This window comes from Salvelinus fontinalis, chromosome 22 (genome assembly GCF_029448725.1).
Source record: "Salvelinus fontinalis isolate EN_2023a chromosome 22, ASM2944872v1, whole genome shotgun sequence".
Taxonomy (NCBI): domain Eukaryota; kingdom Metazoa; phylum Chordata; class Actinopteri; order Salmoniformes; family Salmonidae; genus Salvelinus; species Salvelinus fontinalis.
In genome coordinates this window covers 24519975-24534174 of record NC_074686.1, presented here as the reverse complement: position 1 = coordinate 24534174, position 14200 = coordinate 24519975, and the positions used below count along the sequence as shown (strand labels likewise).

General features: G+C 49.0%; 1 protein-coding gene across 1 annotated transcript in view; it reads left to right on the top strand.

The window, feature by feature from the left end:
• LOC129820080 (thrombospondin type-1 domain-containing protein 7A-like) overlaps nucleotides 1–14200 on the top strand; it is a 184893-nt gene that overhangs the window by 150394 nt on the left and 20299 nt on the right. The window contains exons 18-21 of the mRNA XM_055876922.1: nucleotides 2249–2390; nucleotides 2631–2746; nucleotides 2948–3065; nucleotides 7819–7964. Coding sequence (XP_055732897.1) covers nucleotides 2249–2390; nucleotides 2631–2746; nucleotides 2948–3065; nucleotides 7819–7964 — 522 coding nt within the window. The remainder of the gene's footprint in view (nucleotides 1–2248; nucleotides 2391–2630; nucleotides 2747–2947; nucleotides 3066–7818; nucleotides 7965–14200) is intronic.

Below are 14200 nucleotides of genomic sequence, written 5' to 3'. Positions count from 1 at the left end.
CAGATGTGGCTAGGGCAATAAATTGCAATGTCTGTACTGTGAGACGCCTAAGACAGCGCTACAGGGAGACAGGACGGACAGCTGATCATCCTGCACAGGATCGGTACATCCGAACATCACACCTGCGGGACAGGTACAGGATGGCGACAACAACTGCTCGAGTTACACCTGGAACGTACAATCCCTCCATCAGTGCTCAGACTGTCCGCAATAGGCTGAGAGAGGCTGGACTGGGGGCTTGTAGGCCTGTTGTAAGGCAAGTCCTCACCAGACATCACCGGCAACAACGTCGCTATGGGCACAAACCCACCGTCGCTGGACCAGACAGGACTGGCAAAAAGTGCTCTTCACTGACGAGTCGTGGTTTTGTCTCACCAGGAGTGATGGTCGGATTCGCGTTTATTGTCGAAGGAATGAGCGTTACACCGAGGCCTGTATTCTGGAGCGGGATCGATTTGGAGGTGGAGGGTCCGTCATGGTCTGGGGCAGTGTGTCACAGCATCATCGGACTGAGCTTGTTGTCATTTCAGGTAATCTCAACGCTGTGCGTTACAGGGAAGACATCCTCCTCCCTTATGTGGTACCCTTCCTGCAGGCTCATCCTGACATGACCCTCCAGAATGACAATGCCACCAGCCATACTGCTCATTTTGTGCGTGATTTCCTGCAAGACAGGAATGTCAGTGTTCTGCCATGGCCAGCGAAGAGCCTGGATCTCAATCCCATTGAGTACATCTGGCACCTGTTGGATCGGAGGGTGAGGGGTATGGCCATTCCACCCAGAAATAACCGGGAACTTGCAGGTGCCTTGGTGGAAGAGTGGGGTAACATCTCACAGCAAGAACTGGCAAATCTGGTGCAGTCCATGAGTAGGAGATGCACTGCAGCACTTAATGCAGCTGGTGGCCACACCAGATACTGACTGTTACTTTTGTTAATTTTGACCCCCCCCCTTTGTTCAGAGACACATTATTCCGTTTCTGTTAGTCACATGTCTGTGGAACTTGTTCAGTTTATGTCTCAGTTGTTGAATCTTGTTATGTTCATGCACATATTTACACATGTTAAGTTTGCTGAAAATATATGTAGTTGACAGTGAGAGGACGTTTCTTTTTTTGCTGAGTTTATTTATTTGGTGCTGAACACTGAAAGCAAGAGTAGACTGCTTAAAGGGTTAACTCATACCTGGAGAGCACAGAGGTGTTCTGCTTCTCACCGTGGATCTCTGTCTCACACCTTAACATATAATAACTGGCCAATCATGCCAAATGTCTACTCTCCATTAACCTGTTTGGGCCATTTTCCCACGGTGAAAAGAACTATTCACACCAGAGCTCTTTCCAGCAACTCTCACTTTGGGTTTGCACCAATTTTAGCGATGGCAATTCGGTAAGTGTGATTCTCCTGTTGGTCTCTCACCAGTTTCGAAGGATGCCATTCGGTAAGTGTGATTCTCCAGCAAGGCTCGTAGCCATTTAGGTGATGTCCATTTGGTATGTGATTTTCTCCTACTGGGCTCTGACCAATTTAAATGATGGCTATTCAGTTGATGCTGATCTCCGGTGGGAGATTAGCTGTGATTTATCCTGAGAAATGAACAAAGGGAGAGAGGATGGGATGACTGAGCAGGGAAGATGATCTCATGCAGCTCTACATAGCATGCTGTGACCACCCTGTCACCCCTTGTGTATGTGTGTGTGTGTGTGTGTGGGTGTATGCGTATGCGTATGCATGTGTGTGTGTGTGTGTGTGTGCACGTATGTGTATGTGTGCCTGTGGTGAACCTCTAGTGGGAAGAGGGGTCAACCGTGTCACAGTCCCTGCCATTCCCATTCCCAGGCACTCTGCCACGGATCCCTTGGGAAAGTTAATTACCTTGGATATGGAATATGTCCCTGCATGAGCAGGGGAAGACAGCACTCCAAATAGAAATGCCTGTCACCACCACCTGAATAGACCAGTTTATCTAGTAGGGGTTGGTTGGGAAAATGGGCAGAGGTGGAAATAGACAGAGAGTAATGTAGGAAGAAAAATATATTCATGGAAAACCTTTTTCGATTTGCTGGTCGGAAAGTGGTAACTTCACTTTAACAGGGTTTCATATTTGGTTTGCATTAAACGCCAAACTAAAAGTGGATTCCCTGACAGGTTACTGTAAAAGCACTTTGTGACAACGACTGATGCAGAAAGGGCTTTATAAAATAATCTGAATGATTGATTGATTGATTGACTTATTCTCTGGTTTAAGCCATGCAACAAAATCAGCACTCGGGAGAGGACGGCATACCTCATCCGTCAACCTGGAGAGGGAAAGCTGTGCCCCAACACCACGGAGACCGAGCCCTGCAGCCTCAACAGCAACTGCTATCACTACTCCTATAACATCACCGGTAAGGCAAATGTCAGCCTGGATTACTGTATGCAATGGTTGGTACCAGAGACGTATATCAATATGGAAATATGGCTCTGGATGGTAAATACATCATTGAATTTGATCTTACCTCAAGTATATTTAGACCGCATGACATTTGAGATTGAACTAAGTCCAGTGGAGAGGAAAGCGGTTGGGAGAAAGGCAGTCTCCTTTTTCCCCTCACGGTTTTCCCCTGTTTTCATTTTCCTTCATGCAGACTGGAGCACCTGTCAGCTCAGTGAGAGAGCTGTGTGTGGTAGTGGCATAAAGACGCGCATGCTGGACTGTGTACGAAGTGACGGCAAGTCTGTGGACCTCAAGTTCTGTGAAGAGGTGTGTGTTCTTCTCTTTCCATTCCAAAGCATTAGTCTTTAATAAGAGCAAATCTTCTGTCTTCAGAATCCAGACAGGTTGCTGTTTGTGTACGTTTGTGTGTTGCCTAGGGGACTTGGGAAGACGGCGGAAGAAGAGTCTCTCGTTGGCCACAAATAGCCCAATAAAGTACTTTTCTTTTCTTTTTGTTTTCTCTTTCAGCTGGGTCTGGATAGGAAGTGGCAGATGAACGCTTCCTGTGTGGTGGAGTGTCCCGTCAACTGCCAGCTATCTGATTGGTCACCTTGGTCCGAGTGCACACAAACCTGTGGACTAGCAGGTACGTCACCATCTTTTTGACCCACTCTCACCTGACTTTGTGTTCAAAAAGATGATTCCATCTTTGAATGCTGGGAATGCGTTCAAGGCTAAGTGAACCCAAATCTGAAGGGCAAGCCACAACAACAGAGAACTGATTAAGTGGTACATTCACCTATCTTTGTCACCTATCTATTTTTCTATAGATCCATTCAAGCTACATTACAGCCCCTGCATGTGCTGTATACAGCTAGACAGTGAATGTGTAGGCGTAGTGGATAGTGTGTGAATAGAAGTCATTTGACTATGTATCCATTCATTCAAGTACGTTATAGTCCACATTACATCAAATCTATATTGTAATATAGGGTGTGGATATAGGGTGGGGATATAGGATGTGGATATAGGGTGGGTATATAGGGTGTGGATATAGGGTGTGGATATAGGGTGGGGATATAGGGTGTGGATATAGAGTGGGGATATAGGGTGTGGATATAGGGTGGGGATATAGGGTGTGGATATAGGGTGGGGGTATAGGGTGGGGATATAGGGTGGGGATATAGGGTGTGGATATAGGGTGTGGATATAGGGTGTGGATATAGGGTGGGGATATAGGGTGGGGATATAGGGTGTGGATATAGGGTGGGGATATAGGGTGTGGATATAGGGTGGGGATATAGGGTGTGGATATAGGGTGGGGATATAGGGTGGGGATATAGGGTGTGGATATAGGGTGGGGGTATAGGGTTGGGATATAGGGTGGGGATATAGGGTGTGGATATAGGGTGGGGATATAGGGTGTGGATATAGGGTGTGGATATAGGGTGGGGATATAGGGTGGGGATATAGGATGTGGATATAGGGTGTGGATATAGGTTGTGGAGTTGCAGGCACGGTGGGTAGTCTGTGAGTCATTGCTCATTGCTCATAGCGCTGCAGGTTCACAGTGCTGCTGATCAGCTCCCGGCACCACACACAGCTCAGAAACAGCCAGAACCTCTCCTCTCCAGGGTTATGGCTGAAATGGGAAACGTTTTATGATGTGAGAGGGGAACGATTGTGAGCCTTAAACCAACAGAGAGAGGGATGGGGGGGGGGGGTGATGATGTCCTCATGTGTAATTCTATAGGATCAGAGGATTGATTGGCGGTCCATTAAGCCTGTGTGCTCTGGGCCTGAGGGACCACTCCAGGATTCAGGAGTCCTTCAGAGCACTGGACAGTGTCATAGTTGGGCAGAAAGCAAATACAGGTTGAGATGTGAAACCAATACAGGCTCTAGCTACTGTGGTAGCCCTTAATCTGTCCTCAGGCAAAGTGAGGAATTTTCACAGGATAGAGGGATAGAGTAGCAGCAGGTGAACCACAGGAAGAGGAGAGGAAGAGAACATGTTCTCACACTCACTCTTTTTCATCCTGGAGTAGATGTTTGATCTCCATGTCGGATGGCAGGACACGCTTACGTTGAGTGGCTAATATCTGTTCCTGAGCCAGGAATTGCAGGTTATAGTTTTTTTCTAAAGGAAATGGAGACACCTGGAAGCACCAATGAGTCGTATCAATAACTGTGATGTGAAAACATACATAAAGGCACGCTCAGGCACTCGTGCACGCATATGTGTGTTTTCACATCGCACTGATTTGTAAATATTCAAATACACTAACTCATGCATTAAAATAGTATTATTAAGGGAAATAATTTGAGAATACTTTCAAATACTTCCAATAGAAGTAGTTGATTCCAGCCACATTATTTGAAAATACTCAAATACACAGAAAATAACTATTTCATAACAAATACTCAATTACACATACTTGAACCCAGGTCTGACACACACACACACACACACACGCATACACACACACTAGTTTCCCGGGCATATCAGACCTGTGTGCATAGATAATCACAGCCACGTGTGTTCCTCGGCCAAACACTGATAGCGACATCTGGCACTAGCTCTTCCCCCTTACCCAGCGGCCCACCCAGTCACACACTGCTCCTCACCCCCAAACTCACCGCTGTCAGTAGACCACCCGTCGAGGGAGTAGAGAGACAGCCCCGGAGAGCACAGAATCAAAATCCTATTGGAGAATAATAATTACCATGGGGTGCATGCAATAGCGAACCGCCGTTTGAGTTGAACCACCTTTAAAACAAAGCACACATGAGAGAATCTCAAGAAAACTCCTAACTGCTGATTAAAAAGAACTGGGAGTTTATTTCGCTCATGGTTTCATGGGTATAAGAATCTCTGAAGGAAGGAGAGACCCTCTATGGGGGCAGCACAATTCTCTCTACGGGGAATGCATCGTGGCATTCATCACGGTGGGTTCACCAGAAGATGAATTGGCAGATGTGTGAGAATGGAGACTAGCTGCAAGCTACGCCATGCCCGGGAGACTCTGTTGTAATTGTGTTCAACATTAAGGAGCAGAATAGGCCTCCCAGGCCCTGTGTGCGTGCAGTCAGCCGTAGAGAAAATAACACTGACACATGTAGATAATATCAATTACATCTACGGCAGGAAGTGACAGATTTATTACAATTGTTATAGGAGTATAGTAGAGGACAGGCAATGCTCTGAGGATGGTTCCTCTCTAGTGGAGCTATAGTAGAGGACTGGTCACCCCTCTGAGCCTGGTTCCTCTCTAGTGGAGCTATAGTAGAGGACTGGTCACCCCTCTGAGCCTGGTTCCTCTCTAGTGGAGCTATAGTAGAGGACTGGTCACCCCTCTGAGCCTGGTTCCTCTCTAGTGGAGCTATAGTAGAGGACTGGTCACCCCTCTGAGCCTGGTTCCTCTCTAGTGGAGCTATAGTAGAGGACTGGTCACCCCTCTGAGCCTGGTTCCTCTCTAGTGGAGCTATAGTAGAGGACTGGTCACCCCTTTGAGCCTGGTTCCTCTCTAGTGGATCTATAGTAGAGGACTGGTCACCCCTTTGAGCCTGGTTCCTCTCTAGTGGAGCTATAGTAGAGGACTGGCCCCCCTCTGAGCCTGGTTCCTCTCTAGTGGAGCTATAGTAAAGGACTGGTCACCCCTCTGAGCCTGGTTCCTCTCTAGTGGAGCTATAGTAGAGGACTGGTCACCCCTTTGAGCCTGGTTCCTCTCTAGTGGAGCTATAGTAGAGGACTGGTCACCCCTCTGAGCCCGGTTCCTCTCTAGTGGAGCTATAGTAGAGGACTGGTCACCCCTCTGAGCCTGGTTCCTCTCTAGCGGAGCTATAGTAGAGGACTGGTCACCCCTCTGAGCCTGGTTCCTCTCTAGTGGAGCTATAGTAGAGGACTGGTCACCCCTCTGAGCCTGGTTCCTCTCTAGTGGAGCTATAGTAGAGGACTGGTCACCCCTCTGAGCCTGGTTCCTCTCTAGTGGAGCTATAGTAGAGGAATGATCACCCCTCTGAGCCTGCTTCCTCTCTAGTGGAGCTATAGTAGAGGACTGGCCACCCTCTGAGCCTGGTTCCTCTCTAGCCTTCTTACAAGGTACCTATCTTTTAGGGAGTTTTCCTAGCCACTGTGCTTCTTCTTCTGCATTGATTGTTCTTTGGGGTTTTCGGCTGGGTATTTATAAAGCACTTTGTTACAAATGCTGATGTAAAAAGGGCTTTATAAAATTTCAATTTGATTAATTCAGTTGAGTTAGGAGGGGAGTAATTGTGCCTGTGAAGGAAATACATGGGACAATTAACCTTTAGGAGTTAAATACCTTGTTAGAATGAATGGGCTTATAGGCAAGCAGTGTGGATGGATGGTCCTAGGCTAGTGTTTTGGATGGATGGAGTTGGCCTTTAGGGTTGTTAGATCAGATGACAGAGACTATAATGTCTGATAGGATGTTGCAGCAAGTTACTATAGTAGTTAGGGGAGTGTGATCCAAACTGGGTGGAGACACTACTCTACTATGGCCCTACTATAACCCTAACCCTATGAACAATGGAATCTGAATTGATAGTGTAATATCTGACAGTGAGCTTTTTTGTTATTCAATTTTCATAGTGCTCATAGTTTACAGGACCTAGTTTCTTTTCTGTGGTGGCTTTTCAAGTGGTATGCATTACTGAACATGAATGTATTATATCATTTTGGGATAGTTTCCCATTAGACACCAGCTAATTGACAGAATTGTGTCATGTCTATCCCCCGGGCACCTCACTTAACATGCATTTTGGGTAGAAGGAGCATTCCTTCCTGTCCCCCTTACCCCTTCTCCCGACACCCCCCTGATATTACACAATCTCTCCGATTTCATTTTTTGAAATTCCACTTTAAATAGGGGGGAGGAGAGGGAGTGAGAGAGAGAGAGTGAGAGAGAGGAAGAGAGAAATGAGAAATGAAGTTACCTGAGATAGTGCTGTAACGTGATAGTGAAGCCCCTGAAAGAGCCCCAGATCATTGTGATGGAACTGGATTTGAGTCATATACATGAGTATATCTGGGGGCGTCTATGATTCTGTTATCATAAGACCCTTTTCTCTACTTAAATAGCTTAAAAGACACTCCCAATCTTTAACAAGGCTCTATTCAATCAAGACTGGTTGGGGACCACATATCTGGAATCTGTTTCTTTTATGTCGAGAAAATATATATTTTTCCAGCACAACAACAATGCATGTTTCATTGAAATGCAGTGGACTTTCTTTTTGTTTCCGCCACTATACATCGTTTTGTTGACTATCCAGAAAACCACATAACCTAATTTGATTTGTTCAGGGCCTTGGACACTCAATCATCCACTGGAGAGACAGAAGTATGAAATAACACCTTTCTCTTTCCTCTACAGGGAAGCTGTGGCGCAGGAGAACGATGCTCCAGGTGCCCCAGGGTGATGGGCGACCCTGCCCCCATCAGAGGGAACAGTGGAAGCCTTGCCCTGTCAGACCCTGCTACCAATGGAGATACAGCCCCTGGTCAGAGTGCAAGTCTGAGGTGAGACAATGTTCTATCTCTCACTTCTTTCTCTCTCGCTCTCCTCTTTCCTTCTCTTTTACTTTCTGTTTTATGGTCAGAGTGCAAATCACCATGGTGTTCTCTCCCTCTCTCTCTCTCTCGCTTTCTTTCTTTCTCTCTCGCTCTTCCCCTCTTTCTCACATACTTTCTGTTTTGTCTGTTCCTCTGTCTCTGTATGGGTTTCTGTTTCTCTCTCTGCCTCCCTTTCCATCTTTCTCTCACACACGTTATGTTTTGTCTCTGTGCCTCTCTGTGCCTCTTTCTCTGTCTGCGCCTCTTTCTCTGTCTGTGCCTCTTTCTCTCTCTGCGCCGCTTTCTCTCTCTGTGCCTCTTTCTCTCTCTGTGCCTCTTTCGCTGTCTGCGCCTCTTTCTCTGTCTGTGCCTCTATCTCTGTCTGTGCCTCTTTCTCTCTCTGTGCCTCTTTCTCTGTCTGCGCCTCTTTCTCTGTCTGTGCCTCTTTCTCTCTCTGTGCCTTTTTCTCTGTCTGCGCCTCTTTCTCTCTCTGTGCCTCTTTCTCTCTCTGTGCCTCTTTCGCTGTCTGCGCCTCTTTCTCTGTCTGTGCCTCTATCTCTGTCTGTGCCTCTTTCGCTGTCTGTGCCTCTTTCTCTGTCTGTGCCTCTTTCTCTCTCTGTGCCTCTTTCGCTGTCTGCGCCTCTTTCTCTGTCTGTGCCTCTTTCTCTGTCTGTGCCTCTTTCTCTCTCTGTGCCTCTTTCTCTCTCTGTGCCTCTTTCGCTGTCTGCGCCTCTTTCTCTGTCTGTGCCTCTATCTCTGTCTGTGCCTCTTTCGCTGTCTGTGCCTCTTTCTTTGTCTGCGCCTCTTTCTCTGTCTGCGCCTCTTTCTCTGTCTGCGCCTCTTTCTCTGTCTGCGCCTATTTCTCTGTCTGCGCCTCTTTCTCTGTCTGCGCTTCTTTCTCTGTCTGCGCCTCTCCCTCTGTCTGCGCTTCTTTCTCTGTCTGTGCCTCTTTCTCTGTCTGCGCCTCTTCTCTGTCTGCGCCTCTTTCTCTGTCTGCGCCTCTTTCTCTGTCTGTGCCTTTTTCTCTATCTCCGCCTCTTTCTCTGTCTGCGCCTCTTTCTCTGTCTGCGCCTCTTTCTCTGTCAGCGCCTCTTTCTCTGTCTGCACCTCTTCCTCTGTCTGCGCCTCTTTCTCTGTCTGCGCTTCTTTCTCTGTCTGCGCCTCTTTCTCTGTCTGCGCTTCTTTCCCTGTCTATGCCTCTTTCTCTGTCTGCGCCTCTTTCTCTATCTGCGCCTCTTTCTCTGTCTGCGCCTCTTTCTCTGTCTGCGCCTGTTTCTCTATCTCCGCCTCTTTCTCTGTCTGCGCCTCTTTCTCTGTCTGCGCTTCTTTCTCTGTCTGCGCTTCTTTCTCTGTCTGCGCCTATTTCTCTGTCTGCGCCTCTTTCTCTGTCTCCGCTTCTTTCTCTGTCTGCGCCTCTTTCTCTGTCTGCGCCTCTTTCTCTGTCTGTGCCTCTTTCTCTGTCTGCGCTTCTTTCTCTGTCTGCGCCTCTTTCTCTGTCTGCGCCTCTTTCTCTGTCTGCACTTCTTTCTCTGTCTGCGCCTCTTTCTCTATCTGCGCCTCTTTTCTGTCTGCGCCTCTCTCTCTATCTGTGCCTCTTTCTCTGTCTGCGCCTCTTTCTCTGTCTGTGCCTCTTTCTCTATCTGCGCCTCTTTCTCTATCTGCGCCTCTTTCTCTGTCTGCGCCTCTTTCTCTGTCTGCGCCTGTTTCTCTATCTCCGCCTCTTTCTCTGTCTGCGCCTCTTTCTCTGTCTGCGCTTCTTTCTCTGTCTGCGCTTCTTTCTCTGTCTGCGCCTATTTCTCTGTCTGCGCCTCTTTCTCTGTCTGCGCTTCTTTCTCTGTCTGCGCCTCTTTCTCTGTCTGCGCCTCTTTCTCTGTCTGTGCCTCTTTCTCTGTCTGCGCTTCTTTCTCTGTCTGCGCCTCTTTCTCTGTCTGCGCCTCTTTCTCTGTCTGCACTTCTTTCTCTATCTGCGCCTCTTTCTCTATCTGCGCCTCTTTTCTGTCTGCGCCTCTCTCTCTATCTGTGCCTCTTTCTCTGTCTGCGCCTATTTCTCTGTCTGCGCCTTTCTCTGTCTGCGCCTCTTTCTCTGTCTGCGCCTCTTTCTCTATCTGCGCCTCTTTCTCTATCTGTGCTTCTTTCTCTGTCTGCGCCTATTTCTATGTCTGCGCCTTTCTCTGTCTGCACCTCTTTCTCTGTCTGCACCTCTTTCTCTGTCTGCGCCTCTTTCTCTGTCTGCGCCTATTTATCTGTCTGCGCCTATTTCTCTGTCTGCGCCTTTCTCTGTCTGCGCCTTTCTCTGTCTGCGCCTCTTTCTCTGTCTGCGCCTCTTTCTCTGTCTGTGCCTCTTTCTCTATCTGCGCCTCTTTCTCTGTCTGCGCCTCTTTCTCTATCTGCGCCTCTTTCTCTCTCTGCGCCTCTTTCTCTGTCCGCGCCTCTTTCTCTGTCTGCGCCTCTTTCTCTGTCTGCGCCTCTTTCTCTGTCTACGCCTCTTTCTCTGTCTGCACCTTTTTCTCTGTCTGCGCCTTTTTCTCTGTCTGCGCTTCTTTCTCTGTCTGCGCCTCTTTCTCTGTCTGCGCTCCTTTCTCTGTCTGTGCCTCTTTCTCTGTCTGCGCCTCTTTCTCTATCTGCGCCTCTTTCTCTGTCTGCGCCTCTTTCTCTGTCTGCGCCTGTTTCTCTATCTCCGCCTCTTTCTCTGTCTGCGCCTCTTTCTCTGTCTGCGCTTCTTTCTCTGTCTGCGCTTCTTTCTCTGTCTGCGCCTATTTCTCTGTCTGCGCCTCTTCTCTGTCTGCGCTTCTTTCTCTGTCTGCGCCTCTTTCTCTGTCTGCGCCTCTTTCTCTGTCTGTGCCTCTTTCTCTGTCTGCGCTTCTTTCTCTGTCTGCGCCTCTTTCTCTGTCTGCACTTCTTTCTCTGTCTGCGCCTCTTTCTCCATCTGCGCCTCTTTCTCTGTCTGCGCTTCTCTCTCTATCTGTGCCTCTTTCTCTGTCTGCGCCTATTTCTCTGTCTGCGCCTCTTTCTCTGTCTGCGCCTCTTTCTCTATCTGCGCCTCTTTCTCTATCTGCGCCTATTTCTCTGTCTGCGCCTATTTCTCTGTCTGCGCCTATTTCTCTGTCTGCGCCTTTCTCTGTCTGCGCCTCTTTCTCTGTCTGCGCCTCTTTCTCTGTCTGCGCCTATTTCTCTGTCTGCGCCTATTTCTCTGTCTGCGCCTATTTCTCTGTCTGCACCTTTCTCTGTCTGCGCCTTTCTCTGTCTGCGCCTCTTTCTCTGTCTGCGCCTCTTTCTCTGTCTGCGCCTCTTTCTCTATCTGCACCTCTTTCTCTATCTGCGCCTCTTTCTCTATCTGCGCCTCTTTCTCTGTCCGCTCCTCTTTCTCTGTCTGCGCCTCTTTCTCTATCTGCGCCTCTTTCTCTGTCTGCGCCTCTTTCTCTGTCTGCGCCTCTTTCTCTGTCTGCGCCTATTTCTCTGTCTGAGCCTATTTTTCTGTCTGCGCCTTTCTCTGTCTGCTCCTCTTTCTCTGTCTGCGCCTATTTCTCTGTCTGCGCCTATTTCTCTGTCTGCGCCTATTTCTCTGTCTGCGCCTATTTATCTGTCTGCGCCTTTCTCTGTCTGCGCCTTTCTCTGTCTGCGCCTTTTTCTCTGTCTGCGCCTCTTTCTCTGTCTGCGCCTCTTTCTCTATCTGCGCCTCTTTCGCTGTCTGCGCCTCTTTCTCTATCTGCGCCTCTTTCTCTATCTGCGCCTCTTTCTCTATCTGCGCCTCTTTCTCTATCTGCGCCTCTTTCTCTGTCTGCGCCTCTTTCTCTATCTGCGCCTCTTTCTCTATCTGCGCCTCTTTCTCCGTCTGCGCCTCTTTCTCTGTCTGCACCTCTTTCTCTATCTGCGCCTCTTTCTCTGTCTGCGCCTCTTTCTCTGTCTGCGCCTATTTCTCTGTCTGCGCCTCTTTCTCTGTCTGCGCTTCTTTCTCTGTCTGCGCCTCTTTCTCTGTCTGCGCTTCTTTCTCTGTCTGTGCCTCTTTCTCTGTCTGCGCCTCTTCTCTGTCTGCGCCTCTTTCTCTGTCTGCGCCTCTTTCTCTGTCTGCGCCTTTTTCTCTATCTCCGCCTCTTTCTCTGTCTGCGCCCCTTTCTCTGTCTGCGCCTCTTTCTCTGTCAGCGCCTCTTTCTCTGTCTGCACCTCTTCCTCTGTCTGCGCCTCTTTCTCTGTCTGCGCTTCTTTCTCTGTCTGCGCCTCTTTCTCTGTCTGCGCTTCTTTCCCTGTCTGTGCCTCTTTCTCTGTCTGCGCCTCTTTCTCTATCTGCGCCTCTTTCTCTGTCTGCGCCTCTTTCTCTGTCTGCGCCTGTTTCTCTATCTCCGCCTCTTTCTCTGTCTGCGCCTCTTTCTCTGTCTGCGCTTCTTTCTCTGTATGCGCTTCTTTCTCTGTCTGCGCCTATTTCTCTGTCTGCGCCTCTTTCTCTGTCTGCGCTTCTTTCTCTGTCTGCGCCTCTTTCTCTGTCTGCGCCTCTTTCTCTGTCTGCGCCTCTTTCTCTGTCTGCGCTTCTTTCTCTGTCTGCGCCTCTTTCTCTGTCTGCGCCTCTTTCTCTGTCTGCACTTCTTTCTCTGTCTGCGCCTCTTTCTCTATCTGCGCCTCTTTTCTGTCTGCGCCTCTCTCTCTATCTGTGCCTCTTTCTCTGTCTGCGCCTATTTCTCTGTCTGCGCCTTTCTCTGTCTGCGCCTCTTTCTCTGTCTGCGCCTCTTTCTCTATCTGCGCCTCTTTCTCTATCTGCGCCTATTTCTCTGTCTGCGCCTATTTCTCTGTCTGCGCCTTTCTCTGTCTGCACCTCTTTCTCTGTCTGCACCTCTTTCTCTGTCTGCGCCTATTTCTCTGTCTGCGCCTTTCTCTGTCTGCGCCTTTCTCTGTCTGCGCCTTTCTCTGTCTGCGCCTCTTTCTCTGTCTGCGCCTCTTTCTCTGTCTGTGCCTCTTTCTCTATTTGCGCCTCTTTCTCTGTCTGCGCCTCTTTCTCTATCTGCGCCTCTTTCTCTATCTGCGCCTCTTTCTCTGTCCGCGCCTCTTTCTCTGTCTGCGCCTCTTTCTCTGTCTGCTCCTCTTTCTCTGTCTACGCCTCTTTCTCTGTCTGCACCTCTTTCTCTGTCTGCGCCTTTTTCTCTGTCTGCGCTTCTTTCTTTGTCTGCGCCTCTTTCTCTGTCTGCGCTTCTTTCTCTGTCTGTGCCTCTTTCTCTGTCTGCGCCTCTTTCTCTATCTGCGCCTCTTTCTCTGTCTGCGCCTCTTTCTCTGTCTGCGCCTGTTTCTCTATCTCCGCCTCTTTCTCTGTCTGCGCCTCTTTCTCTGTCTGCGCTTCTTTCTCTGTGTGCGCTTCTTTCTCTGTCTGCGCCTATTTCTCTGTCTGCGCCTCTTCTCTGTCTGCGCTTCTTTCTCTGTCTGCGCCTCTTTCTCTGTCTGCGCCTCTTTCTCTGTCTGTGCCTCTTTCTCTGTCTGCGCTTCTTTCTCTGTCTGCGCCTCTTTCTCTGTCTGCACTTCTTTCTCTGTCTGCGCCTCTTTCTCTATCTGCGCCTCTTTCTCTGTCTGCGCCTCTCTCTCTATCTGTGCCTCTTTCTCTGTCTGCGCCTATTTCTCTGTCTGCGCCTTTCTCTGTCTGCGCCTCTTTCTCTGTCTGCGCCTCTTTCTCTATCTGCGCCTCTTTCTCTATCTGCGCCTATTTCTCTGTCTGCGCCTATTTCTCTGTCTGCGCCTTTCTCTGTCTGCGCCTCTTTCTCTGTCTGCGCCTTTTTCTCTGTCTGCGCCTATTTCTCTGTCTGCGCCTATTTCTCTGTCTGCGCCTATTTCTCTGTCTGCGCCTTTCTCTGTCTGCGCCTTTCTCTGTCTGCGCCTGTTTCTCTGTCTGCGCCTCTTCCTCTGTCTGCGCCTCTTTCTCTATCTGCGCCTCTTTCTCTGTCTGCGCCTCTTTCTCTATCTGCGCCTCTTTCTCTATCTGCGCCTCTTTCTCTGTCCGCGCCTCTTTCTCTGTCTGCGCCTCTTTCTCTATCTGCGCCTCTTTCTCTGTCTGCGCCTCTTTCTCTGTCTGCGCCTCTTTCTCTGTCTGCGCCTATTTCTCTGTCTGCGCCTATTTTTCTGTCTGCGCCTTTCTCTGTCTGCTCCTCTTTCTCTGTCTGCGCCTATTTCTCTGTCTGCGCCTATTTCTCTGTCTGCGCCTATTTCTCTGTCTGCGCCTATTTATCTGT